Consider the following 27,647-nt stretch of genomic DNA (forward strand, 5'->3'; position numbering starts at 1 on the left):
ATGCTCACACAGCTAATAAGTAGCACGGCTACTTGCCTCTTCCCATACACAGAAGAGCGCTAAATTCCTTAACTTGCGGTAGCTGGTATTCTTTAAATAACAGTAATCTTTTAATGTTCCGACTACCTAGTCTTTGTTGCAAAAACACATATATCCTGGCTCCTCCTTTGCCTCTTTGGAGCAGCCCCTCAGAGTGATCGGAGAGTCCCGCCCCTCTGGCTTGAAGTCCTCAGAATGTTCACCAAATAAAACATAACTCAACTTTCAGGTTGTGCATTTTTCTTTCAGTCACCACACCTCAACAGCCTTTAAGTACTACTGTAAATTTGTATCATTCTTTCCGCATGGAAACGGCCTACCTGCAGGGACTGTGATCCACACAGTGCGCTGTAACACAATGCCTTGCCTTGCAGGTTGAAAGGCTGAATCAGTGTTTCTTGACTTGGAATGAAGTTTCAAATTTGTGTTTGATCTAGAGACAGAATACCCAAGGGACGAGAGTAGAACCAAGTAACAGAATACATAAATAGACTTTAACATTAAACTCTATGCAGAGAATCTGACTGAGGGTCTTGATCAGTTGAGGGATTTGGTTCTTCTTGGCTCGTTCAGACCATCAGGCCGTTTTCTGCAGTGGGCTTTTGACAGGGAAATGGGGAGCGGCTCTGGCTGAGGCCGTGAGATAAAGCAAAGTCTAGACAAGCAACAGCTTGTGAGTCTGATCTGATGCAAGTGGGGAAGTCAGGAGGAGTGGGCTGGGAGAGTCAAACCAGGTCCTCGTGTCCACGTGACGGGCTAGAAACAGTCGGTCTTTGTCTTATCTTTCCAAACTCGTCTGCTGAGTGTAAGCAGAAATAATGAAGGCAAGGGAAACCACATTGTACTCTAAATCCAAGAATCTTCTCTATCGACGCGAAACACGTCATCTACACTTCTTCGGATACACAGTGTCTGCAGAGAGGTCAACTTTAACACATTCCTGGCACCACTGTCATCGTATCACAGCACGAGAATGTGTTATTTAAGGTTCAGTCGCTTTTTTTTTCTTTTAATTTTTGGTGAAGTCCAAAAATGACCAGGGGAAGCCTAAGAACTAGGATTCATAATGAACTCAGTTCAAATAAAACGTCTCTGAGCTTCTCGGTGACTTTCATGGGCCTACCATCGCACACACCTTGCAACAACCCTGAAGGTTCAGTCAATGATCGGCTAAAGGCTCTGCAGCCAGAAAGAGCGGAGCCACAGTCCGACGGAGGCAGCACGGTCCCCAGAGGTCCCGCTGTGGACGCGCGGTCTTTGCTCTCCGTGCGCTCGCTCCCGCGTCTCGGGTGGGAGCTGCCGCACCAGCTGCATCCCAGCAAAGTCGTACGTGAACGTGTACTTTTCACGGTTTCCGCACGCAGCGAGGTGGCTGCGGATAAACTTTTCAAATGAGAGCCAGCCGAGGGTGTCTCCGCAAAGCACAGGTTCCGTGGCAGGCGGTCAGGAGCCCCACGGAGCTCGAGGCGGCGAGCAGAGAACAAAGGCGGACGACGCGCAGCGAGCGGGAACCGGGCACGCCGGGCGACGAGGCCGGGCCCGCGCAGCCCACCGCGACGCGGCCCCGGGGGAGGGGAGGGCGGGGATGGGGCCGGAGACCCCCGGGAAGGGGGGGGACGGCGAGGGCCCCCCGGGAGGGAGGGGGAGGGCAGCGGCGGGAGAGGCACCCCTGTAGGGAGGGGGCGGGGGAGGGACCCTCGGGATGGAGGGAGGGGGGAGGGAGGGGGAGAGGGACCCTCGGGAGGGAGGGGGAGGGCGAGGGGGAACCGAGAGGCGGGAGCCCCGGGCGCGGCGCGGTGGGAGGAGAGGCCTGACGTGTGAGGGGCCGGGCCGGGGGCGGCGGGGAGGGGGCGGCGGCGAGCGCGCCCAGGGCGGCGGGCCGGGGCGGGGCTGGGGGCCGAGGGGAGCGGCGGGAGGTGGGGCCGCGGAGCGCGCCGGGCGGCGGCGGCGGCGGCCGGGAGGCGGGGTGGCGGCGGGCGAGGGCCGCGCGGGGCCGAGGGCTGCGGCCGGGGGGGGGCGGCGGCGGCGGCGGGCGCGGCGGGAGGCGGCGGCCGAGGGCGCGGCGGGCCCCGCGGGCGCGCACGGCGGCGGGGTCGGCGGGCGGCGGGCGGCGCGCTCGGCGGCGGCGGCGGGCGGCGGGCGGCGCGCTGGCGGCGGCCATGGCGGTGGCGGCGGCGCTGGCGGGCCGCGGGGCGCGCGGAGGCAGGGGCCGGCCCCCGGGCGGCGGCGGGCGGGCGGAGGGGGCGGGGCCCGGGCGGCGGGCGGCCCGCGCGGCGGCGGCGGCGGCGGCGGCGGCGGCGGCGGCCGGGACGAGGCGGCGGCGGCGGCGGAGGCGGCGGCGCGGGGCGCTCGGGCTGATGGCAGCGGCGGGCGGCCCCGGGACGGCGTTGTCCCCGCGGCCGTGCGACAGCGACCCGGCCACCCCCGGAGCGCAGTCCCCGAAGGTGAGGAGCGGCGGCTCGCGGGCCGGGGCGGGGGCCGGGGCCGGGCTGGGGGGCGGCGGGGGCGGCCCGGGGCTGGCCCGTCCGGCCCGCTGAGCCCTGGCGCCGCCGCGGGGCCCCGCGCGGGGCGGGGGCGGGGCGGCCTCGGTCCCGAGTCTTTCTGGCGGTTTCCGCGCCGACGGCGCTCGGGCGCTCCGCTGGGCGCGGAGAGGAAACTTTCCGGGCGGCGCGGGCCGTCCTCCTCCCGTTGGGCTGCGCAGCCGTGTGTGTGCGGGAGCGCCTGCGTCTGAGGCGCGGCTGTCGGAAACGCTTGCGCCCTTCCTGGAGCGCGGGGACGCGGGCCCGCGGGGCGCGAGGCAGGCGGGCGGCGCCTCGCGGCCTGTCGCCCGCGGGCGGACGGCGGTGCGGCTCTGCGGGCCGCCCGGGGCTGGGCGGGCGGGCGAGGCGCGCGCGGTGTGTTCGCGGCAGAGCTGAGCGGGGAGAGGCCGGGTGAGCGGCAGGGGGTCGTGCGTCGAGACGGTTTGTTTTCAAAGTTCGCTCGCGAGTGAGTGGCGGGAGGGCCGGAGGGAGGAGGGATGTGTACGGCCTCAGCGCGTTAGTTGTGACTGAAGCGTGGAAGGGGGCGCGCGGTGGGGCCCGGCGTGGGCGGCCGCCGTGGGCCTGCGCTCCGCCGGCGGGGCCGCCGCTCCGGAGCCCTCCCGGGCGCTGCCCTGGCTGCGCGGGGTCGCCCGGCGGTCGGGCCCCGCGGCCTGAGGCGGGGCCTGCGCGGGGCCGGGGCCGCCCCGCCGGAGCCCAGGCCCGGCTGGGGGGATCTTGCCGGCATGGAGCGTGCGCCCTGCAGAGACGTGTGGAATCCCGAGGTGGGAGCCCCCGGGACTCTGAAATGCAGATATCTGGTTTCGGGGATCCCGCAGCCCTGAAACCTGCACGTCCGTGTCAGTACCGAGGCTGCAGGCAAATTCTTGTAACTTAATTGTGTTCCGTCCTGCTCTTAGGAAATACGTTGCTGTTATACCTGTCTGCTGTTCGCTTTATGTCATTACGCATTGGCCTAGAATTTGTAATAGCAGACTCAGACGCTACATGTGAGGTTGTGGTTTCAGCTTTTTTGAGGACTTTGCGTTTTCCCCTTTTTGTCTCTGAGTGTCTGAGTATTTTAGCCAAGGGAAATGTGCTTAAACAAATGGACGTTAAAATCCTTAAGGGGCTCAAAAGCAAGTAAAATAGAAGTGATCCTTGAATGCTTGTTGAATATGAAATGTTTGAGTTGGGAGACTTCCTGTTAAGTAAGTTTTTGGAGAATAGATTTAGAGAGTTCTTCATCTCCTACCTGGTTCCTTTTCTTAATAGGAATGCACAGAGCTCTTCAATCGAATGTTTATTTTGTAAGAACTGGGGTTTTTTGCTATTTGGTAAAGAATCTGAGTGAACTTCTAACAGGTGGAGCCTTTTGAGACTATAATTATCACAATCATATTAACTAACTTTCACTGAGCACTGGTCCGCTAGGCCTTGCCTGAGTGATTCCTGTGTTGTATTAACTCATTTAATCCCTGCATGAGCCAAGTCATGGAGGCAGTATTGTAGTCGCAGTTTTACAGATAAAGAGCGGCTCACAGAGGATAACCCCTCAGCCTGCGAAGGGCAGTGCCCAGTAAGATTCCGGACGGTCCAGCTTTGGCGTGCCTGACCAGCATGCTTACCATCTCTGCACGCTTACAACCATGGCATTGAACAAAATTGTATTGTCTTAGGAAGTTACATAACCTTGATTTTTTTTTTTGAGTCTACTTTTTTAAGCTTTGGCTAATATGTGGTTAAGTTAATTTCCTGACATTTGATGCATCATTCATATCCTTAATGGAATGGTCTAATTTACAGCCTTGATATTGTCACATAATGGAGAATGTCACTGAAAATTTTTTTAAGCCTTTTTGGGAGGTAGCGTGTGTTGCTATATAAATCGATAACTCTTATTAGAGTATATTTTTGCTAAATTTTTGCAATGTAAGAAAAGAAATTAACAGGATTGGTCATCTGTTTTTAGTCCTTTTGTGTCCTCTTTTCATAGGGATATAAGTGCCTAAAATAGTCAATTATAATAGTCCAATAAACCAGCTATAAGTTGAGTTAAACACTAAATGATCTGTACATGTTTATCCTAGCTAGGGTAGGAGGGTTTGCTTTCATTTCAGAGTGTTACAGCAACTTTATGTGTTTCTTTAAAGCAGAAGGCATTTTAACCTCTTGGTAAGAAAGCAAAGGTAGATTTAGACTTACAAGTTTATTGACATTTTTTTTCACTTCGATTTGTGTGGAAGGTTGGTTTTTAGTTTCTCCCAGGTCGTGCCCGTGCCAGATTCTTGTCCCTCGTTAATTGTGGTAGGGAGTTAACACGTGCTGAATCCTTAGAAAGCCTTTAAGTTGAGCCTTTTTAGCAAACCTGGGCGCATACGTAATTAATCTTTCCTTATTTATTATTCGTTGTCTTGTTTTTGGAATCTTTTAAATGTGTAGGATGATAATGAAGAGAACTCAAATGATGGGGCCCAGCCACCCAAAAGGCGGCGAATGGGCTCGGGAGACAGCTCCAGGAGCTGCGACGCTTCCAGCCAGGATCTTGGGTAAGGTCATTTTCTTGCTTACTGGTGTCTTCTGTGGCACGTGTCTTTCCTCTGCATCAGCGCCCTCCTCCCCATCCCCCATCCCTGGCAAAGGAATTATTAAAGATTGTGGAATGTTTTTATTGTGTTTTACAATGTGACACCAAAGTTGCTTTTTGCTACTTAGTGCAATTAAAGAAAATTTTTTTTATTGTGGTTAAGTACACATAAAATTCACCATTTTAACTATTTTTAAGTGTATAATTATATTATTACACTGAATTATACTCCATTGTTATAATTATATTCTGTGTCATGTTTATCTCTATCTGCTGATGGACACTTGGGTTGTTTCCACACTTTGGCTGGTGTGGATAATGCTGCCTTGAACGTTGGTGTATAAATATATTTCTTCAGAGGCCCTGTTTTCACTTTCTTTGGGTACATACCTAGGAGTGGAATAGGTGGGTCATGTGGCAATTCTCTGTTTAACTTTTTGAGGAACTGCCAAACTGTTTTCCATAGTGGATGCACCATTTTATATTCCCACCAGCAATGTACAGAGTTTCTAATTTCTTCATTTCCTTTCCAGCTTGTTATATTTCCATTTTTTTGATAATAGCCATTCTGAAAGGTGTGAAGTTGAATCTTACTGTGATTTTGATTTGAATTTCCATAATGACTAGTCAAATTGAGCATGTTTTCATATGCATACTGGCCATTTGTATATCTTCTTTGGAGAAATGTCTATTCACGTTTTCTGCCCATTTTAAAGCTTTTGTTGTTGTTGTTGAGTTGTAGCTGTTCTTTGTATATTTTAGATATTAATTATCTAAAACATATCAGACATGATTTGAAAATATTTTCTCCCATTTTGTGGGTTGACTTTTAACTGTGTTGGTAGTGTCTTTTGATACACAAGATTTTTAATTTTGCTTAAGTTCAAATTATTTACTCTCTTTTGTTGTTCGTACTTTTGGTGTTATATCTAGAATCCATTGCTAACTCTGAGATCATGGAGATTTACTCCTATGTTTTCTTCTAAGAGTTTTCTAGTCTTGGTTCTTATATTTAGGTGGTTGATCCATTTTTTAATTAATTTTTTTGTGTGATAGCAGGTAAATGTCATACTTTTGCATTTGGATGTCTGGTTTCCCAGCACCACTTTTGAGAAAGCTGTTCTTTTGTCTGTTACTTTTAACTGGATAGACACGTAAAATGGTGTTATAGTCTGCCTGCATCATCCGCTGATGAAATAGAGGTTGAATTGGTCCAGGTCCAGACATCTGTAGTGTTTGCTATTCAGGATTGGAATTGATCTGCAGTGCGCTGGGTACGTGGAATCTGTGTGGTTTATAGTTCAGTTTACTGAGAAACAGGTTTTTAGAGTTCTGCTTTCTCAGCTGTTTGTGACTCACTGAACAGCAGATGGGAAACAGAAGTTGATTATACTTCGGGTGCATGAAATAGTGGCTGTGAGTGCTAAGCCCATGAGAAGGAACTCAGAGCTGGTATCACTCCCCTGATTTGCAAAAACTGAAAATGTAGCCTTTGTCCCTGACAGTGATGAGTCTCTGTTCTTGGTGGTGGTGTATAGAAAGTGTTATTTCCAACGTACTTTTCGCTTTAGTATTCCAGATGGTTGTTTCTTCTGTCTCTTTTGTAATTTCATTGATGCATATGAAATCATGAGAATGTCTTTGTATTACAAAATCATGCAAGACTGAGAATTTAAATAATTAAAATAGTTTTTCCAAATCCTAAAAATATATTCTCAAAAATCTTTAAAAATGAATATCCTTCAAAATAAAAATCATTAAAACTTTATAAAAAGCCACATTTAAGGCATAATATATATTTCTGTGCTTAGCTTTAGCTACTATCCAGCAGAAAACTTGATAGAGTACAAATGGCCACCTGATGAAACAGGAGAATACTATATGCTTCAAGAACAAGTCAGTGAATATTTGGGTGTGACCTCCTTTAAACGGAAATATCCAGGTATTAAGTCTTAGTTTATATAACAGATTAAATCTAACTTTTAACTAATAGTGATTCTTTTTGATAGCTTGTCAAGTTCTGAATATTTGAGTACGATTATTTATAACATATTTTGTATTCTGCTGGCTGATTTTTATTTGTAGCTCTCATTCAATCTCCCTCTCTACTGTCAATTTGTTCTTATGCCTTATAAACGGATTTACAAGCAAAACAAGAAAGGTAAATTCCCTGGAAAAAAAATTTAAGGGAAAAGTCATTTTGTAGCCACATTAATGAACCAAAGGTTTTGATTCTTGACTTTTGCTCCTGACCTTGGGAATGGAGGCAGCTCCAAAAGCTGTGTCTGAACTTGAGAAAGGCTGTATTTCGTCAACTACTTTAATATAGTTATTTGTCTTACCTTCTTGCTTTGGATTATTCGGTTTTCAGTTTTATTTTAGCTTTCATTTTTACAATTTGTAAGCTTTTTTGGTGTGGTCTTTTAATATTTGGAATATGTAACGGAGTACTTTTTAAAATCTATTAAGATTTTAACTTTAAACATTTTTTTAAAGTTTTTTAAGCTTTAAAAATTTTTACAAATGCATAATGTTACAAATGCAAAAGACTATTTTTAATAGTCTTTTGTTCTTTTTTTTGGAGATTTAGAGCGACGAGATTTGTCTCATAAGGAGAAACTGTACCTGAGAGAGCTAAATGTCATTACAGAAACACAGTGCACTCTAGGTAATGAACACTTATGAGGTGATACCAGATGAGCATTTCTTTTCTTTCCCAAAATATTTTACAAAATTAATGATTAAATTGAATTATTTAAATGCTAAATTGTTAACTACATTTTTCATTATTGTTAAAATATGAAGGAGAATGGTGTTTTGTTTTATAACAATATCATTTTCTAATAACTTTCACAGAATTGTCAGTGTGTGTATGTTTTGTGGGCAAAATGTGTACAGTAATTTTTTAAAGTATTGGTCCTTGTCTCTTAAAAGGCAGATTTTGCTCAGTTTTTAGTTATGTGTAATTATCTCCATGCTTTATTTGTAATTTTCCTTTCATAAATATATGAAGGCAACTTTTTAATATAAAGCCATGGGAGTTCATCTTAGCAGTTGGAACAGTCTGATACATGAGTTTCGAAAATTCTCTGTGTGACTTTCGCGTGTATGCTGATGCTTTTGGTGAAGTTTGAGTTGACTCCAGAATGTTTCTAGTATATTGAACTTGAAGACTAAGAACTGAAGTATATTGAAAAAGTCTTTGTTTTTCTCATCTAATATCCTGTGTGATTGCCAGTGGTTAGTGTGCATCATTATTTAGCAATTGTTTCTAGTAAAGGGATGCAAGTTTACATATAATCTAAAAAAAATTTGGTTGAAAAATTGATTTATTTACCTCTGCAACTTTGGTAATCTATTTTTTTTTAATTGTTTGACTTATGAATTTTTTTTTATTGTTTTTGAATGTATTAAAATATTTTGCTTTGACTAGTGGAAAACTTCTTAAATGTAGAGTAGTCTGAAGGAAAAGCAGATTTTGATAAGTGGTAAGTTCACTTAGCCTTAACCTTGAAAGAGCTTCTTTACCTTTTTTTTTTTTTTTTGGTCTGAAATAGGTTTAACAGCATTACGCAGTGATGAAGTAATTGATTTAATGATTAAAGAATATCCAGCCAAACATGCTGAATATTCTGTAATTCTACAAGAAAAAGAACGCCAGCGAATTACAGATCACTATAAAGAGTATTCTGTAAGTATTGAGGTAACCAGCATCTTGGTTTGGGGGAGTGACATTTTATAAAGTTACACATGACTTCCAACTGTAATATTTTTATTTCAGCAAATGCAACAACAGAATACTCAGAAAGTTGAAGCCAGCAAAGTGCCTGAGTACATTAAGAAAGCTGCCAAAAAAGCAGCTGAATTTAACAGCAACTTAAACCGGGAACGTATGGAAGAAAGAAGAGCTTATTTTGACTTGCAGACACATGTAGGATCTCTTACATTTATTCGTCCCTGAACTTCCCTAATTAACTGTTACTGTAGGCTGTTTAACACCTTTATCGTAATGTTTTGTACCAGCAGTCCACGTTTCTTCCCCAGAACCGAAGCTGTTGTTTTTAATGTGCCTGATAATATTCGCTCCGCCTCTGTGCATGTGAGATACGTCTCGTTTGGTTGACGTGCCGCTGAGGCAGTCTGGTGGCTGCAGAGCCTGCTCGTGTGTCCCGGGCTGGATGTAACAGATTTCCATGGTAGTTCATGTACTTCTCATCCTGACCACCTGAGGTTAAAGCTAGTGTTATTTCTGCTTCATAGATGAGGAAGTTGAGCTCCAGAGGTTTTAGAAGTAGCCCTTATGTGGTGAGCAGACACACTGCCTTTCCTCAGAGATGATGGCCATGGAAAACGGCCAGACAGACTCACTTGTAGGGCTGAAAATACCAACTGTCCCCTTAGGTTATAGCTCCTAACGTCTCTGATATTTTTAGCTTTTGGGGGTGAAGCACAGTAGACAGGAAGAGGGGACTCTTCTCTTAAAGCCTGACCCTTCGCGTAGCACCAGGTGTGTGTTCCTCTCCTTGTTAACCCAGGTTATCCAGGTGCCTCAAGGGAAGTACAAGGTGTTACCAACAGAGCGAACCAAGGTCAGCTCTTACCCGGTGGCCCTCATCCCCGGACAGTTCCAGGAGTATTACAAAAGGTACTGGGTGGGGTTTTTACCGTTAGTAGTGGTGTTGGTGAGGGACTTCAGAGCCTTGTGTCTGCCTCCTAGAAGTTTTTAGCTCTGTAAGCATCATCATACGATGTGTGAGGTCTGTGTGAAGAGTACTCTCTACAGAACTTGAACGTCTGCTGACGAAGCCTGGGTGCCGTCTCCCTGCCAGCTGCTAGTGCCTCTGCGGACAGTCGCCAGGGGCCCTGCAGACCTCCGCTCCTAACGCATGGTCCACGGCCCAGCAGCACTGGTGTCGCCTGGTAGCTTGCTGGAGATGCAGACTCTCATGCACGCCCCCAGACATTTTCACACGTGCAGATGGGAGTGAGAGAGGCACTGGCCTCACCTGCAGAGGGCGTGAAGGAGGGCACAGAGTGGCTGCCCAGGCGGCGCGGCGCCCTGGGGGCTCCTGTAATCTGGCCTGGCCACTGCTTTTTCTCCTAGGCAAGAACGTTGCTTGTCTCCCCTTTCCAACCTGGAACTGGTTGAAGACAAGGCTCGCAGCGTCACTCGTGTCAAAATCTCAGCTTTTACTTCATAAGAAACCTTGTTTTCTAGGATAGAGGATATTCTTTAGACAGTAGTATTTAAAATAGACTATAGGATCATACTGTTTGGAAGTCAACTTTAAATCATGGGTCAGCAAATTTTAATTTTCTCATTTTGGGCAAAGCAAATTATTATTGACTGACAGGCCTGTGTCCCACCTGCCTGTGCATCAGGTGCTGACCCAGTGTCCCCTCCCGACTGAGATTCTGAGATTGTAGCTGCCTGTGTGGTCCTGTGGGGACAGCTTGGACGTTGTCAGCGGGCCGTGTGCTGACTGGCCTGGGGAAGTGGTTGCCAATCCCTAGTTTCGGATAAAAGAGATGATCACGTTTGTTAGGATGCACGCTTCACAAATTGGTTTAAAATAATTTGTTACTGGAAATTTTGTTTCTCAAACAGTGTCCTGTACCATGCACCGCTGTGCCTTACCTGTGTTAATTTATTTGCTCCATGAGGTGGACTTGTTATCTTACCTGCTTATTGGTGAAGCAGCGGCTGCGCACAGGCAGTGACAGCGCAGGAAGTCGAGAGGTGGAGGCGATCAGGCAGGAGTCTGAATTGCCGTAGATTCATCCTCGTCTGCTGACGTTTTGGTGGGGGGTGTTGAGGGTAAAGGGGAGAGACGTTATCTTTTGATAATAAGAATCAAGTGTATGTTTTACACTCCTAGTCTGGTGAGAAAATGTTTAGGCTTTTTATTTATTACTTGTCCCTATTGGAGCGCCAAAATGAAAAAATTATTTATTGCCTCTAATCACTTCTCAGAAGCATTTGGGTTTAACATTAAGGCTGTTATCATAGTTCAGAATTAGTCCCCACATATTGAACAAGAAAGGAAACCTGGGGACTTCCCTGGCGGTCCAGTGATTAAGACCCCGAGCTCCCGCTGCAGGGGGCACGGGCGCGGGTTCCACCCCTGGTCGGGGAAGTAATATACCGCACAGCTGTGCGGCACAGCCAGTAAATAAGTAGATAAATAGATAAACAGACAAACAGACAATTGGAAAACTGAAAATCCTCTCTCTGACTTTCAGGTACTCCCCGGATGAGCTGCGATATTTGCCGTTAAACACAGCGCTCTATGAGCCCCCCCTGGATCCTGAGCTCCCTGCCCTTGATAGCGATGGTGACTCAGATGATGCTGAGGACGGCCGCAGTGATGGGAAGCGGAAGAATAAAGGCACTTCGGTGAGGACGCGTGTCTGCAGTACGAGGTGTCCCCGCTTCCTTTCAGCTTTTGCTGATTGCTTTCCTAGAAGGTTAAATGGAACTTGTCTCACTACCCTCATTTTGAGAAAGGACAGTTGCATATAATTTCCAGGAAGCTTCTGTCAGGAGAGGTTATTATTTTCTGTGTTGGTGTGGACTAGCTGTGCGTGGCCTTTGGTGAGTTTTATACTTGAAGTTGCCCCTTTGTGGTTTTCACAAGCAGGTTCGGCAGGGTACAGACATTGGTTTACAGTCTTACACTTAACTGTCTTGGGTTGGGGGAGCACGTTAACTTGTGGTCCTGTTGCTTAATTACGTCTGCGGCCTCATCTAGGAAAATGTGAAGATTACCAACATGATGTGCTGTTAGATTTTCCTGGGTGACTTGTTTTGTAGCAAAATGCAGTTGCAGGACAGTGGGAAAGTTGGTGTGCCCTGTGAAACTGAAGGAGAACAAAGAAGCCGGAGGTCAGGGGGTTGATTTTTATTGAGCATGGCATATTAAGCAGCTGGCCATTTATACCTTTCTAGCCAACCTGAACGCGGGGTTGTGCTAGCATTAAATGGGCACTCCATTCCTTTGTCACGGACACCTTCTGAAGCATATTTAATGGTACATGTTGCACACCGTTAGATGCTTTTCCGGTACTGAAGTGGTGATACTGCTTTCCTTCCGTCACGTGGGTGCAGGGGTGCTGTGCTGCGACGAGGGTGTGATGAGGTCGACTTTCTCCCACACCGCTAGTGGGGGTGTTGGTTAATTCAGGTTTCTGGGAACGTGTTTTCACAGTGTACGCCAAGATTTTTAACTTCCATGGAATTTGACTTGGCAAGTACACTAATAGAATTTATCCCAAGAACCTGATCAGATGGTAACAAAATTTGATTAGGAAAAAATGTCCATTGGAGTGTTAACCGTATTTTCTGTAGCGGAAATTAGAAATAAATTTAATGTCCACAGTGGGTGATATATTTCATTTACATGGTAGACGTGCACGTCACAGAATATTTAATGACCTGATGAATTGCACATAACACTTAAAATATTAAAGTAGGCATGCATACACACATACAATGTAATTCAGTTTTGTGTTTTAAAAAATGAGGGCACATGTAGGTAGGATGTGTGTGTTAGTGTGTGAATCTGGGTATCTGTACAAACACATACCTAGAAAAAGGGAGCTGCATCCTGTTCCCAGGAGTTGTCTCAGAATGTGCATGTCATCCATATCAGGGTGCCTATGGGTAACTGAACCTTTTCTCTTATAATTTTCATAATTTATATGAATGTAACACTTTTATTCTAATTAGAAAATGTTAAATTAAAAAATGAATAATTGATTATTGAACTCCTAAACTTTGAACATGTAAAACATGTCTGATACTGTTGTAAATACTTGGTGACTCTGGCCTTCTGCATAGTTTAACATTATGAAGATACAGGTGTGGGCATGAAGAACTTCTTCAATGACCTTTATTACTCAGTAAAAATACCCACACTTATTTAAAGCAGTTTCTTTTTTAAGGAATATTTTTGTGTGAAACAAATATGCTCCCTTGTGACATGGTAAAATGGTGTTGAAGCTGTGTGGTGTAATAATAGCTAACGGAGATAATTCTCTTCCTATTGACTTAAGTCAGAAAACAAAGTCGATTAAGGTGCTTGCTGATATAAATGGAATTAGCTGTAATGTATTTATAAGATGGGCAAATGAGTCTTAACATGACTTATCTTAGTCTGCACTGGAAAATGTTTTCTTAGATTAGAATTACCTGTTTATTTTTAAATTGATGGAACTTTAAACCTTTTCTTGGATATATTCTGTAGTTTTCAGAATTCACACTCAAGTCTGCATGCATTCCAAGGAACCTCTGTTTGTGCCTTTGACTTGCAGGACAGCTCCTCTGGCAACGTGTCTGAGGGGGAGGGCCTTCCCGAAGGCCAGGAGGAGCCTTTGCAGGGAAGACAGCGGTCCAGGGACAAGGCTGCTCCTCCACGGAAAGATGCTTCCAAACGTTCTGTACTGTCCAAGTCAGTTCCTGGGTACAAGGTAGAAGAAAAAAGCCCCTGACTCAGCTTCCTTCCTGACCAGCCTCTCTCCCTGAAATATTTTAACTTTGAATTTCAGAGTTGTGGAGCTCCCGCCTGCTGTGCTTCACTGGCTGTTCTTCTGTGGTGTGTGCCCTCTGTCAGCCTCTGTCCTTTTTGCTTTATTTTCCTGGGGGCTTTTCTGTCACTTCGGCTATGGTTTTAGCTTCCGTTTTCTGTATATGTACAATTGATAAGAGAATCTTTTTTCTTCTTTTAAATGATAACCAGGCAAGTATGGGTTGTTAAAAAGTGATCTCATAGGCAGAATTTTATACTTTGTTTCTTCAGAGTAGAAATCATCATGGTCTGACATTGAAAGCATCTGGTATTTAGTAAAGCTGAACATGCTGAGCTGGGCGGTGGGGGGGGGAAGACCCCTGAGACCAAGTTGCGTTTCTGTGGTGCCTTTTGTTAACCATCTGGGTTCAGTCTGAGAATTATTTAATCCATTTGCCCAATTCAGCTAACTACCTGGTGGAAAATAGTAAAACTTGTTTACATTGTGGTGACTTAGCCTAACCTTGACAAGTAGCCTGTGCAATTCTATGACAAGGATTTACACCTTATCTGGCAAGGTGATTTGGCTTAGATCTACTCGTTAACTTTTTGATTTGGTTATTCTCAGAGTCAAGTAGCATGCTGTCAGCAATATTATTATTTTTATTGTTTCCTCCTGCTGTCTGCCCCTTCCCCTTCAGAGGGTTGGGTGAGAGGTGAGTAGCCTTACTGACGTATGGGGATTTAAGAGTATCATAAAAGGAGTAGAAGTAGCTGCGAGTTTTATGTTTTGAATGCTAATAGTAAAACATACAGTTTTCAGTCTGGGGTGTATCAATATGCTTGTTACGTGGTGATGAAGGTGTTTTGAAGAAGCATTTCAGAGTAAGTTGACGGAAGAGTTTTGCTGAGCGGAGTTGCTCAACACGTGTGTGTGTGTCAGGTCCGGGTGGAGGTGTGTAACCCAGAAGCACAGGTTCACACGGGCGCTGGCCAGTGTCCCTTCCACCTGAGCAGAGCCCTTCTAATAGGCCACTGCCTTTCTTTTCCTGAAGTAAAAAAACAACTTAACAAATAAGTAGTCCATATGTAATTAGAAAATGCCTTTACGTCATCAGGTTTCAAGTACATATTTTTTCAGCCCAGCTTCATTCAGCAAGGATGGCTGCAGTAGGCTGCAGCCATGTGATTTTTGTCCTTGTTTTTACACATATAGCTTATCTAATTTTTTAAACTGAAGATTTAAATTAATACTTAATAATTGAAAGCAAATGAACTCCAAAGATTACATTTTGGAACCTTAGCCTGCTGTGTGTGCTAAGCAGTGTGCTTCTGGCTCAGGAGGAGCTTGGAGTGGGAGTTGCTGCTCAAAGCACACAGTCATTGCTAAGTAGACCTTTCAGACAGCAAGCCTGGATTAATCATGGGTTAAAAAAGAAAGAATATTGAAATAGATGTTTTAATGGAGGCTGAAAATGAAGAACTATTCAGCGCTACCCTTGATTTAAGATAGAAGAAATCAAACAGATTGACCTGAATTGATAGTACTGGAGGGAGTCTGATGTGCAGAGTGCGCATGTTAATAGCCTTCTGTGAACATTTTTAGTACCTAACAGTGTTTCAGGTATTTTAGAGTTTGGAACAACCAGTATCTAGACTTAATACATTAATGTGAACATGTTTGTGAGAAGTTAACCTCTCTATGAAAAGTATTAATAAGCCAAGATGTGCCTAAATATTAGGGTACTTTAAGCTGAAGGTCATATATATAAATATGTTTTAAAATATGGGAGTTAAGAAAAATTATAATGTATCTGATGTCTTGCTTAATAAAATTCACTAATGCTTGCCCTTAATTTGTAGGACAGTATTGTTTAGGTTACATTAACCTGAAATTAAAGCATAATTGTTAGGGTTCAAGCCTGTTATAAGTGTATAATTAAAATCTATACTATAGTAGTGCTACCATGAAAGTCTCACTGTCTTTGGTTGTTTTTCAAGCAGGAAAATAAGTGTATTGTGAGCCTTTTATTTGAGATGCTGAGAACTCTTAGGGAGATTATTTTAATTTTCTTGTCAGTAGTGAAACTGTGATGTTGTTGCTGTTATGAAGTAGTACTGTCTCCATCCAACATATGTAGGGTTCCGTTCATTAACCTTTAGGGAGTTCCACACACAGTTCCCTTTCTCCATCACCTCTGCGAACCCTGAGAGACTAGCTTCCCAACCAGCGACTGGTACCCGACATGTACAGTCCCGGATGTGAATGGTGTGGCTTCTGAGAGAGCTCAGAGCGTTTGCGTGAACAAAGTATTTTTTATATTGAGCTGTGGCATCGTCATAGAAAATGCTGCAAAGCTCTGTCTCTCTCTGTCTCTGTCTCTCTCCCTCCCCCTCCCTCTCCACCGCTGTCTCCCTCTTTTCATCAAGATGAAGACTATTGGGTAAGAAAAATTTTAACTGGTTTAACAAAATATTATGATTTTAAGTTTAGAAGTAAACCTAGAATTTTCTTGGTGTCTCTTTTATCGTAGGTGTTCAATGTACATTTTAATGATTGTAGAACTTGAACTGCTCTAGAATGTGAATGACTAGCTTTGTGTTTTATACCTTTTGATTTTTTGTAAAGGATCTCCTATGAGGAGTTCTCGATTTAGATTTTAATATTGTGTGGTTACTTCCTTGACTTTACTGAAAAATATTAAAGTACTTAGTATGCCAGTATCTTACTTGAACTGTAAGTATTAAAGTGTATCTTTTACATTTAGTGCAGGTACCATAACCAAAACATAGTTCTGATATTGGTGGATTGAGAGGTAGCTTTCTGCTGTATATTATGGCAGTTACAGATTTGATCATAACTGAACCAGAATTTGGATCATAGAAGTGCACTTCCTAGCTATTTTTTATTTAGGTATAAGAAAACACAGTGGGAACCTTATGTTTAGAATGTAGCAGTAACAACAGAGGGTAACTACACTGCGAGACTTAAGAGGTTTGAGCATGTGACACTATCCTTTTGTTGGGGAGCAGGGTATAAAGGTATACAGGAGATGTAGAATAGTCGACAGTCAAGTTTTATATGTATGTTTTAACTTCCATGATATTTATTATTTTGTAGAGACATTTGTGATTGTTTAGAGTTATTGTTTTTATTATATTTATGTATAAGGTTGACTTTTTTTTAAATAAATAAGCCAAAAATTATTTTTGAATGCCTCTGTCATCTTTTGTAAAGAGAGATAATTTAAAAAATAAAAAGTAACCTAAAGAATTAAGAACAAGTTGTTTAGGCTGTGGAGATTTTGAAGGTGGCAGTAAGACATTTCAAAGCTGGGATGATACAGTATGCACAGTTGGAATTTGTTTAGGCTCCTCTTTGATTCAGTGACTTAGGAAAGGGAAACATAAGGTGCATTTGGCTGGGTTGTAATAAAACAAATACAGTATTTCTACTTAAAATACTTTTTTCTCCCAGTTTTTATATAAATGAACGAATGAATGAGCGAGTGAGTGAATGAAAACACCCCCGGCCTCCATTTCACATTGGGGCCCGGCTTTCTCTCCTTCCCCACCACTGCTCCATGTTCACGTGGAGCCAGTGAGCAGCATGTTATTACGGTCAAGGCTGTGGTGTGCCAGTGTCCCCTCCCCCACCCACCTCGTTTCAGGTGCAGTGAACCTCCTTCTTTGTTCTTTTCCATGTGTTGCCACGTGATTTTTAAAGAGATGTCTTCATTGGATTGTGCATGTTTTTAATCTGAAAAATGAATGGTACTTGAAACATAGGGGGTTCTGCACATTTTTTAAGTGATAATTTCATATCTTGCTCATCTGAGAACTACTTTTCTCTTTCATGTTTTGTATGTCATAGTGAATGCTTTTTCTCTAAATATAGGGTCTTTTATTAATGTATTAGACATGCAAAGGGAATAAGCACACAGCCTGGTTTCCCACATGACAATGTATGCACGAGACATCTTTCAATTAAAAATGTTAAAACATTGATTTTGTAACTTAGATTTTATAGATGTAGCTTCACAACTTTGGAGAATATCAGTTTTTAAACAAAATCAGCATATAAGCTGCTTACAATGGAGTCTTCTCTTTGGGAATAAGCCTAACTGCCGTGTCATGGGCACTTGGTACTTAGAATTTTCTCCTTCAGTTAACAGTGCCGTTTGACAGTGTCTTAGTCTTCCCTTCCAGCGCATCATACGGATCTCACTGGGCACGCGGGGGGTGCAGAATGCTGTCTCTAATCTTGACATGAGATCATGCCATTGACAGAATTTCAGGATGAAATCTAAGGCTTTAGTTGGTAAGCCGTTATGTGTTGAAGGCAGATTCCTGTCAGGTTGTCTTTCAAAAGGTCCTCATTAGCAAGTTATCAGAAGTAAAGATAAGGCAATACAGTAATAATTCCTTTTGAACCCGTAGTAAGTTCTTTTGGCATGAATTTATAGCCCTCTTCTACCCTTCCAGCCAAAGGTCATTCCAAATGCTCTATGTGGAATTTGTCTGAAGGGTAAGGAGTCCAACAAGAAAGGGAAGGCTGAATCACTTATACACTGCTCCCAGTGTGATAACAGTGGTAAGTACTGACTTGTCTTCACATTTTAACCACCCTGTCTGTTGCTTGGAAAACTAGGATTCTTAGTTTCAGCTAGACTTGGACCAAAGAATCATCAAATATATAAAATCCATGTATTTTCTTCTACATTGTGTTTTCATTTCTCTTTGGCAGTTAAACATTGTAGCCATTCTTGAGAAGTCCAAGCAAACTAGCACTTTATTATGCCATATTAAGTTAAAAACGCTTGTGTGAAATACAACTAATACTGGTTTTGGTTTAGGCCATCCTTCTTGCCTGGATATGACCATGGAGCTTGTTTCTATGATTAAGACCTACCCATGGCAGTGTATGGAGTGTAAGACTTGCATTATATGTGGACAGCCCCACCATGAAGAAGAAATGATGTTCTGTGATGTGTGTGACAGAGGTTATCATACTTTTTGTGTGGGCCTTGGTGCTATTCCATCAGGTAAAGATTAAAAGAGAAGGAACGTTATCTTTGAGTGAAGGGACTCTTCCAGCATTTTTTTTTTCTTTGAAGCTGCATAAACACCATAATGACATGAAGGGCCTGGAGACCCTTCTGCTTATAAGAAGTGACCAAAGCTCTGATCACATCCACCTGTGTTTTAATCCTTAGACAAGCTGAGTAAAGGACAAGTGAGATACCAGACTGCCTGTAAGTTTTGGAAGTAGAGCGTAGTGTATATAGAATGAGCCAGTGTTCTACTGAAATAGCTGAAGCAGTAGCATCAATTTGTTTCAGATCCTTGATTTTATTTTTGTCATTTAGAAACTTAAAAATGACTGCTGTGCCTTTATACACATTAAACCAGATTTCTGTAAATTGAGGCAGCGTAACAATTCCAGATACCTTCAGAATGGACACAGAATCAGAATAAATCACAGCAATTGGACTAAAACATTACACACATAATTGTGTAACTTTAGAACTTATTTGCATAGTTAACACTAATACTTTATAAAATATATGCCTAGGTTTCCTGGGAATCGTTGAGATGCAAGCAACGTAAATAATTATTGGGAACTCTATAGTGATTCAGATCACGTATGTCGTGCAGCCTGTCACAATGCTGTCAGACACCTGATGTATGTGAGAGTGCTGTGTGAGCACAGGGGCACCAGGACTTGAGCGGTTGCCGCTAAACACACAGCTGCCGTTGAAGATAAGCCAAACTCAGTAACAGGTTTTATATTAGGATTTGTATGATTGAACTTTTAAAGTATGATAGTGTTTGAATTTCAGAAAGGATTATAATTTTTTAAAGGTCTCTGTCATTAGTAAGCTTCTCCCATGACCCCTTCCCTCCCCCTGCGTATTTCACAGGGCATCGATGACACTGATTACCTTAAGGGAAGTGTGCATTTTTCTTCTTAAATTAAGGAACTCATTAGTGCCTATCCCACCAGACATCCAGTGAGGATTATCAATAGCCCTTGCTAAGGAAGGAGCGCTAAATGGGTTTAAAATTCAGTCCTAAAAAGTTTAACTTTCATCCCGTATTAACTAGCAATTTTTCTCCTAGGTCGCTGGATTTGTGACTGTTGTCAGCGGGCCCCCCCAACACCCAGGAAAGTGGGCAGAAGGGGGAAAAACAGCAAAGTGGGGTAGTTTTCTGACCTCAATACTGTAATATGCATTTAAATGAAGTATTTGGTGCCAGTTTATTTACAACATTCTCACTCTTATACCAATAAAAGATTTTTTTTTTGAAAATAACTGTGCTTAAAATCTGCAAGTTGATTTATTTCTGTTAAAAGCTACTCTTGCCCTTGAACCCAATTTCAGGTAGAAAAATAGTTCCATCTTCCAAGATTTTTTGTCTTAGTACTTTGTCTGTCTCCAGAAATTCAGTGGTAATATCATGCAGCTTAATTTGAAATACTTAACTATTACTCCATTAGCCTAAAAGTTACTCTTATTTTCATGAAACTTTCCTAATCTGTATCCTTTCCGGTCTACCATGGGTAGCACAGCAAAGTTATTTAACAACGGAAGGATTTTAATGGGAGCCCCGGATGATAAAACCACGGAGGAGCCGACGAGCCCTGGGGCAGCGGGGCTCAGGACGCGGCGGCGGGCGCAGGGGCGCCCCTGAGCGCCAGGCCTCGCCGGAGGCGCCTCCCTGCTCGGAGCGCGGGACGCGGGGCCAAGATCAGGCACGTGCGGAGGAGCCGCCACACGCCGGACTCGCTCTTCCCGGCGCGGGGAAGCTCGAGGAAGAAGCTCCGTCGCTGAGCAAAACGGCGTTTCACCTCTTTATTGTGCACGTGCCTCCTACGGGGCTGCCGATGGTTTAGCAAGACCCACCGTGCCGCTCGCCGCGCTCCGTGCTCCGGGGGCCCGGGTCACCCTCCCCCGCGAGGGCTCTGTCTTCGCAGCCGGCAGCCGGGCGCGGCGGGGCGGCCCCACGCCGGGTCAGAACAGCACCTCGAGCACCAGCTTCAGGAGGCCGATCGCCAGCGTCCAGAGCGCGGACTCCTCCTCCGGGGCCGCCTCCGGCGCGCGCGCGCGGCCGCCGTCCCCGCCGTCCGCGGGCGCCGCCTCGCCGCGCGCCGGGGCCCGGAACACCCGCATCTCGAAGGCGCTCTCGCGGTGCGACGGGTGCCCGTACACGCCGATGCCCACGGGCCGCCGGAAGCGCGCGGGGACGCGGACGGCGTCGGGGCCGCACGTGGCCGACTGCAGCTCGTAGTCGTCGAAGCTGGGGTGCGGCGTGCCGTCCGACACGTACAGGTCGGCGTCGCCCTCCACGCTGCGCAGCCGCAGCACGATGGTGCCCTCGTGGCTCAGCCGCAGGTAGCTGTAGTTGCCGGCGCCCACCCGGCCGCGCACCACGTGCAGCAGCACCCACTCCTCCGGCACCGCCTCGTCGTCGGCGGCGGCGCTCGCCGCGCACACGGCCTGCCGCCCCAGCGCCAGCAGAAGCAGCAGCAGCAGCAGCGGCGGCGGCGGCGCCCGCTTCCACGCGGCGGCCATGAGCGCGGCGCCCGGGGCCTCCGCGGCCGCGCTGTGGACACCACGGGGGGGCGGGGTTAGGGCTGGGGTTAGCCCCGCCCCCCGCCCGGGCCCCGCCCCGCCCCCTCACGCCCAGGCCCGGCCCGGGGAGGGGACCCGCGGGGACGCGCACCGCCGCCAAGGCGGGGGGCGGGAGGGGCAGAGGACGGGGGTGGGCCGCGGTCCCACCGAGCGCGGGGCCGGGCGGAGGGCGGCTCGGGGCCCTGGGCTCCGCCCCGGGACTCACCACCACTCCCGCAGCCGCCGCGCCGGGGGCGTCCGGGCCGGGCGGCCGAGCCCGAGGAGCCGGAAGTGAGGCGTCCGGAGGCGGGACGGTGCCCGGAAGGGAGGCGAAGCCCGGAAATGGAGCAGCGCGGGGACTCCGGGTTCTCGCGAGAGTTGCGAGGTGGTGCGGGCGCGCAGCCGCGGCGGCGCGTAACCAGGGCGACGGGCGGGGCGCCGCCCCTGCGCGGGGGTTCCCCGCGGTGCGCGTGCGCCGGCGGGCTCGGCGGGAGGGCCAGGGTCCTGTGCCTCCGCGTCCCGCGTCTCCTCCGGGTGCTGGTTGGGAGGCTGCAGGGTGATGGCTTGACGGCTGCCGCTTCCTCAGGTTATGGGCGTGGGCGGGCGACCGTTTTCCTTCACGCCGCGTGAAAGTACGCAATGTGTGTCTCAAGAACTAAAAGTGTGTAAAATCGGGCTTTCCTCAGCCTGGCCGACGGAAAGAGGGTATTCGTTTTTTTTAACTAAAGAGTAGTAACACCTTGTAAAGTATCTAGTAACTCGGGGATGCCTGCATGCGGTTGGGTGGCGCTCCCCCGCCTCCTTTTTGTGCTGCTTCTGTCCTCGGGGCGCTCGCGTTAGAGCCTGTCTGCTGTTCTGGCCGCTGTGCAGGGCTTTATATTTCCTTTTGCTACGAAGTAAGGCACTAAGGGTTCTTTAGTTATGGTGCCGTTTCTCATTTCACTGTGGGCACTCAACCTGCTGTCTGACTGCCGCACTGTGTTTTCCTCACTCAAGAATAAACTGGCACATTTCTGGCTGGCTTAGCTGCTGAAAGAGATTATGACTTTCTTTAATCAAAAGGGAGTAATTTTCTCTTTCTAAAAGCATACGTATACACATTTATACAAAGGAAAAAAAAACGCAGAACTAGATGCAGAAGATTTCTACAGGGGTGCCCCTTGAGGAGTAGAGAATAATTATGTTTTTTATTCTTGTATGGATTTTCTCCTTTTCTGCAAATTTACATGCCCTGCTGTGTCAGTGAAAGGGTCTTGAATGTACTGCCTCCTGCTGTCTGGGATTGGTGTCTGCAGTTTAGTGACAACTTTAAAACAGTGGTCTCTGTGGCAGCCACTTGTCACCAGGTTTTCCTAAAGTGCTTCTGTAGCCTGAGATACACGGGAACCTCATTAGAAACTAACTGTAGTGTGTCCTTTCAGACGTGTTCCTGTGATGTGCATGTTGGACTCTTAGGTTGACTTTCCACCGGGAAGACACAGCAAGGAGGGGAGGTAGGGAGGGAAAGGCCGACTCTGTTACTGCTGCATTGTTTACATATTTTGCAGTGTGTTGCTTTTGTAAATGAAAAACGGTAAAGGATTTCTATCAGTGTGGGTAGGCTAGTGCAGAAGCAAAGACAGGTGATAGCATGTTTCTTGCCCACAGGGTCCCTGTGGCTGTGCAGGCCGGGTGTCGCGCCTCAGTGTCTCTCCCAGCTGTGACTCAGACACCTCTCCATCTCGCCAGGGGCTGGGGGAGGGAGGAGAGCTAGGTGGGAGGGTTTCTGTGTTCCATAGGCCCACACTCCCTGTTCCCGCTGCCCTGGCCGGAACTCAGCCACGTGGTGGCACCTGGCTACCAGGGACGTGGAATCTTGTAGTTTCCAGAGGGGAAGGGGATGGCTTGGGGAACAGGGGGCAGCCCCTGTTATCTGACTGAAGCCAGACGGAGAGCCACCTCCCCAGGGCACAGGCTGGGCAGGGCGTCCAGCGGGACACAGGGCCCTCCCCGCCTGCACTGCTTTCCCCGTCAGGCCCGGACGTGGTTCCTCCTGGTCCAGTGACCCACGGACCGCGCCCCTCCGGAGACTCTCCGTTCCCAAGGGAGGCAGGTCCGCAGCAGGGCCGAGATGGGTGGGGTGGGCGCAGGATCGGCTTCCCGAGCGGACCCTGGCTCTGCCGCCTGGGGGTGGAAGCCCTCCCCTTAGGCCTTCCTCTCCAGGCCTTTTGTAAAGGGGCCTGTGCGGAGGAGGCTGCCGTGGTGCCCCTCCTGCGGCCGTGAAGGCGGGGCCGCAGAGACGCCCAGCCCCCAGCGGCCCGCCTTCTAGCCTGCCGCTGTTGCTGGGACCGCCTGTCCCCGCCCAGGCGCACGTGCGCGCCCGCCTGCGCTTGCCCCGGCAGCTCCGCGAGCCAGTCCGCAGCTGCACCGCAGTCCCGCCCTGTGCGCTCTGCAAGCCCGCCTTGTTCTCTTTGTGTGCACGTGCTCGCTTGTCTTCCTTGAGACTGAATGGCTGAGACCTGGAGGTTACATGAGCTGAGGCTTGAGTGGGAAGGTCCTGGACCTGACCTTTCCGGGAAGGCTGAGTCTGGATGGCCCTGGTCTCCGGAGCTTCAAGGGGCAACCAACTCCGCTTGCCTCCCTGGAGCCCCCAGGCAGCTGGACACTTTCTGTTTCCACTCGCTTCTGCTGGCTTAAGCCAGCTGAGGTGTGGGCTGCAGACACGGGTTCTTCCCCGTCCTTTCCTTGGGGCCTCAGGGTCATCTGCCTTCCAGGTCATCACAACACGGAGTTGGACCAGATGCTCTGTCACGCGGACCGTGAGGCCTGGGTCTGCCTCCCGCTCAGCCGTTCAGCCACGTCCTGCAGGGTCACCGCAGTCCCACCCCGGGGGCCGGGTTCTGGGTGTGCCAGGGCAGCTGTTGCAAATAATCTCACATGTCGGTGCTCGACACGGTCGACGTTCATTTTCTGCTCGTACAACAGTCCAACCCCGTGCTGCTGGTCAGGTGACCCCTCCTGGGCAGCAACTCAGGTGACCAGGTACTTTCCACGAAGCGCCCTCCCTCTCAGTGCCGAAGCGGACGGAGGTCCGTGCTGGGCTGCGGCTTCTCCCTGCTGCTGCACGGCTTCCAGCGAGGCGTCGGGGCCGGGAGGTGTGGTCTGGCGGCGCCTGTGGCTCTGGGCAGAAAGTGGGAGGGGCTTGGTGAAAACCAGCGGGAGATGCCATGCCTTGGAAATAGGAGGGCAGATATTTTAACAGGTGTGAAAAGTGTGTCAGCTATTCTTAAATAAGTTCTCTGATGGGGGTCCCAGACCGTCCTCCGCTCAGAAGAGCTGCTGTACTCAGGTCAGGGCTTCTTGAGCGAGAGGACGGTCAGCGGAGGCGAGCGGCCGGGCCAGCAGCACCTCCCGGGAGCGTCCTCACATGCCCTGGGGGACTCAGGCGGGCTGGGCGCGTTGTCCCAGCAACAGCGTGTGTGAGACCAGGGAAGCCCGCTGGGCCTCGGACTCCGGGGATGATTGGGGTCAGCCGTGCAGGCACGCACCACCCGTGTACGCCCCAGCTGCTCAGACCCCTGACCTGGGGAAATGGGTTTGCTGTATCACCGTCACAGTGGTCCCCAGCACGGCAGGGTCTCAGGCCACAGACTCACTCCCAGGAGCCGGCGCTGGGCCCCTTTCCTGGGAGTATGCAGGGGGCCCCGGGCCCGCTCGGCCAGCACTCTCCTGTCCAGACCTCATTCAGTGAAAGAAACCTGGAGCCCAGCTGTTACGTCACTCGTCACCAAGGTGAATCTAGAGGTCATCAACCCAGCTGGGTTCTCAAGACTGTGATCTGTAGCTGTGCGGCTTACACTAGCTCTGTGTGTGGGGTGGGCGTGTGTGTGGGTGTGTGTAGAGGAAAGTGAACACATCTCTCGTGCCCTGAGGTGCTCACTTCTGCTCTGGTGTGTATGAGTCTGATGTCACCCAGGGTTAGAGACACTGCCCCTCGGGAAGTCAGATGAGAAGAGCTGCCGTCTTCTGGTGATGGGGGATGTGGGTGGGGAGGGTGTCCCGCTCCCGGATGCTGTCATCCCTGTCCCCTGCCCCTCACTGCCTCCTGGAGCTGCGGGTGGAGGTGCAGGCCTCGGAGTGAGGGCAGTGCTCAGTCATGTCTTGGTCTGTCAGGGCTGCTGAGACAGAGGGCAGACAGTGTGGCTTATAAACAACGGAAATTCACTCCCCACAGCTCTGGAGGCCGGGCGTCCGGGACCAAGTTGCCAGCAGACGCGGTGTCTGGGGAGACCCTCCTCCTGGTTCACAAACAGCGTGCTCTCGCTGTCCCCGCATGGAGAAAGGCGCGGGGTTCTCTGGGTCTCTTACAGGCACGGATCCCTTCCTGGGGGCCCCGCTGGCATGGCCTCGTCACGCCCTGAGGCCCACCCCAACACCGTCAGTGGGGTAGGGTTTCAGCGTGTGGGCTTGAGGGGCCCACGACCCTGCACTTTGGGTGGTTGTGTGTACACAGCAGAGCAGCAGGCCTGTGCCCCCCCCCGTTCACACGTGTGAACGCGACCGTCCTCGCTGTTCTCACCGTTCCTCGTCGTCTGTCCTGAGATCGTTCACTGTCTTGTCTGTTCCTGCTCCATCACTCCAGTTCCACGGCCACCTTGGCTCCCGGGTCGCAGGGCACGCGAAGCTGCTGTGATGGTGATGGTCGCCCGACACCCCCGGGCTTTCCACGCCCGCTCCACGGCGGGGTCTAGCGCTGAGAGCCCGTCCGCGTTCTTGGGGCCACATTCCGGAACAGTCTCCGGTGCTGCAGGCTGTGCCCCTTGCCTGATACGCGCACTTCCTAGAGCTTCCTCTCGGCCTTAGACTGTTACCTGCTGTGCCCTGCTGGTGGTGAGGTCATTTCCAGGTGATGATAGTGAGAATGTCATTCCCTGGTCCCAGCATGCTCATTTCTTAGTGATGGTGGTTTGGGGTGAGGACCCAAATTGAGAACCGTGGGCCCCACTTTTGCGTGCCAGGCTGGGCTGGCTCCTCGGTCTTCAGAGGCCATGGCAGGGTGGGGGTTCGGTCTTAGAAGAGCCCGGCCCGGTGACCCCGCCTCTGCGGGCTGCAGTGGAAGCCCTGTCCCATTGCCGTCCTGCTGGCTTCCAGAAGGACTGCGGAAGGGCAGGGACCCGGCGGGAAGAGGCAGGTGGTTTCCTGGGGCCTGTGCCAGGACAGCGACCTGTCTGGGGTCCCTCCAGGGACCGGCCTCACACCTGAGGAGCAGGCAAGGCCCGGCCACAGGACGTCCCAAGGCCAGGCCCAGTGGGCAGCAGACCCTCCCCCGTGGCAGCTCCTGCCCTTGGGTGGGGTCCAGGCTGCAAGGAGGGAGACACTCAGCCACGGGTGACGGAATGAGATTATGATCGAGCCCACACCTGAACACAAAACAGAAACAACGGGCCTTCCGCTGGGGGAAGGGACACAGGCCCAGTGGGTTTGGAGAGCCGTGGTGGGAGGGGAGGCTTTCTTCCCTCCCTCTGCTGTGGGGAACTGGCCCCTGGGGGTTTGACCAAAGCAACCTTGAATTTCAATCCACCTGTTAGTTGAGTCAGTGTCGCCTCCTCTCCCTCGTCCTGGGTCAGTGCTCCCAGCACCGTCTCCCAGGCTGACCAGCCCTGATCGTGGGCCCCTCTGGTCATCAGAGCAGGTTCTCGTGAAGTGGGTGAACCTGGGCCTCCGGCAGCCCCGCAGCCAGGCCCGGTGTGAATCCTGCATTCATGACTGTAGACATCTCTTCTCTTCAAGAGGACCCGCCCACAAAATGTATACACTGAGAGCGCCACGGACCTGCATCTGTGCTGGTGTGAAGCAGACTTTCCTTTTCTTACGTTATTCTGACCCACACGGTACTTAGATACCTACTGTGTTGCATCACAGGGGCGGCCCATGTCCTGATTCCTTCAGATGTGCCACACAGGCCTCAGGAGGGACGTTTTCCTGGCCGCCGTATGATGGGTTTTAAGCTTTTCCTCACTTATTTATAATTGCTCTCTAATTTTTAAGGGTAGTGGACAAAGAATGCCACCTGCCATCCCAGTAAAGGGTGACTGTTGTCTGCCATCAGGCCGGCTGCCACAGTCACCCTGAGGGCACGCAGGTGGGGACGTGGGCACTGGCCCTCGGTCGCTAAGGTGCGAGCCTGAGGGATGGTTTCAACGGGCCAGACTCTTGCATCTTCCTGTAAGTGGAAAAGCACTAAAAGCATTAACTTGAGAAGTCAGTTCTTTGTGATTAGCAGTAATCTTTTGTTGTTCGACTACAAGTTTGTTTTGCTTTGTTTTGTTTTTCAGCAAAAACTCATGTATCCTTGCTCCTCTCCCACCTCTTTGGAGCAGCCCCTCAGACCCATCTGAGAGGC

At 48.9% G+C, this 27,647-nt stretch overlaps 2 protein-coding genes across 9 annotated transcripts; one reads left to right on the forward strand and one right to left on the reverse strand.

Annotated features, from left to right (window-relative positions):
• The first annotated feature begins 2,337 nt into the window (after positions 1-2,337).
• PHF10 (PHD finger protein 10) lies at positions 2,338-19,962 on the forward strand. 8 transcript variants are annotated; one of them, XM_057738728.1, is made up of 12 exons: positions 2,338-2,483; positions 4,998-5,104; positions 6,954-7,084; positions 7,733-7,810; positions 8,700-8,833; positions 8,924-9,073; positions 9,678-9,787; positions 11,386-11,539; positions 13,456-13,611; positions 18,135-18,243; positions 18,506-18,694; positions 19,773-19,962. In XM_057738728.1, the coding sequence occupies exons 1-12, from the start codon at positions 2,397-2,399 to the stop codon at positions 19,856-19,858; spliced, it is 1,491 nt and encodes a 496-aa protein (XP_057594711.1). In that variant the 5' UTR covers positions 2,338-2,396; the 3' UTR covers positions 19,859-19,962. The 8 variants fall into 8 exon arrangements, with proteins under 8 accessions (XP_057594711.1, XP_057594714.1, XP_057594717.1 ...); XM_057738727.1 differs by having other exon boundaries at positions 2,339-2,483; positions 7,727-7,810; XM_057738733.1 differs by lacking the exon at positions 2,338-2,483 and adding an exon at positions 2,869-2,969 and having other exon boundaries at positions 7,727-7,810.
• Positions 19,963-20,492: 530 nt separating this feature from the next.
• On the reverse strand, positions 20,493-21,574 carry C6H6orf120 (chromosome 6 C6orf120 homolog). The gene is made up of 2 exons (XM_057738736.1): positions 21,492-21,574; positions 20,493-21,257 (listed from the first exon to the last, which is right to left on the reverse strand). Exon 2 carries the CDS (start codon positions 21,224-21,226, stop codon positions 20,666-20,668), a length of 561 nt encoding a protein of 186 aa, XP_057594719.1. The 5' UTR covers positions 21,227-21,257; positions 21,492-21,574; the 3' UTR covers positions 20,493-20,665.
• Between the last annotated feature and the right edge of the window lie 6,073 nt (positions 21,575-27,647).

This window comes from Hippopotamus amphibius, chromosome 6, assembly GCF_030028045.1.
Source record: "Hippopotamus amphibius kiboko isolate mHipAmp2 chromosome 6, mHipAmp2.hap2, whole genome shotgun sequence".
In the NCBI taxonomy this organism is placed as follows: domain Eukaryota; kingdom Metazoa; phylum Chordata; class Mammalia; order Artiodactyla; family Hippopotamidae; genus Hippopotamus; species Hippopotamus amphibius.

Bases quoted from the DNA above. Each gene is read 5' to 3' on its own strand.
- PHF10 (XM_057738727.1), top strand. From the start codon at position 2,397: ATGGCAGCGGCGGGCGGCCCCGGGACGGCGTTGTCCCCGCGGCCGTGC. The intron at 5,105-6,953 runs GTAAGGTCATTT...TTCTGTGCTTAG, and splicing joins GCTTCCAGCCAGGATCTTGG to CTTTAGCTACTATCCAGCAG. The intron at 18,695-19,772 runs GTAAAGATTAAA...TTTTTCTCCTAG, and splicing joins CCTTGGTGCTATTCCATCAG to GTCGCTGGATTTGTGACTGT.
- C6H6orf120 (XM_057738736.1), bottom strand. From the start codon at position 21,226: ATGGCCGCCGCGTGGAAGCGGGCGCCGCCGCCGCCGCTGCTGCTGCTG.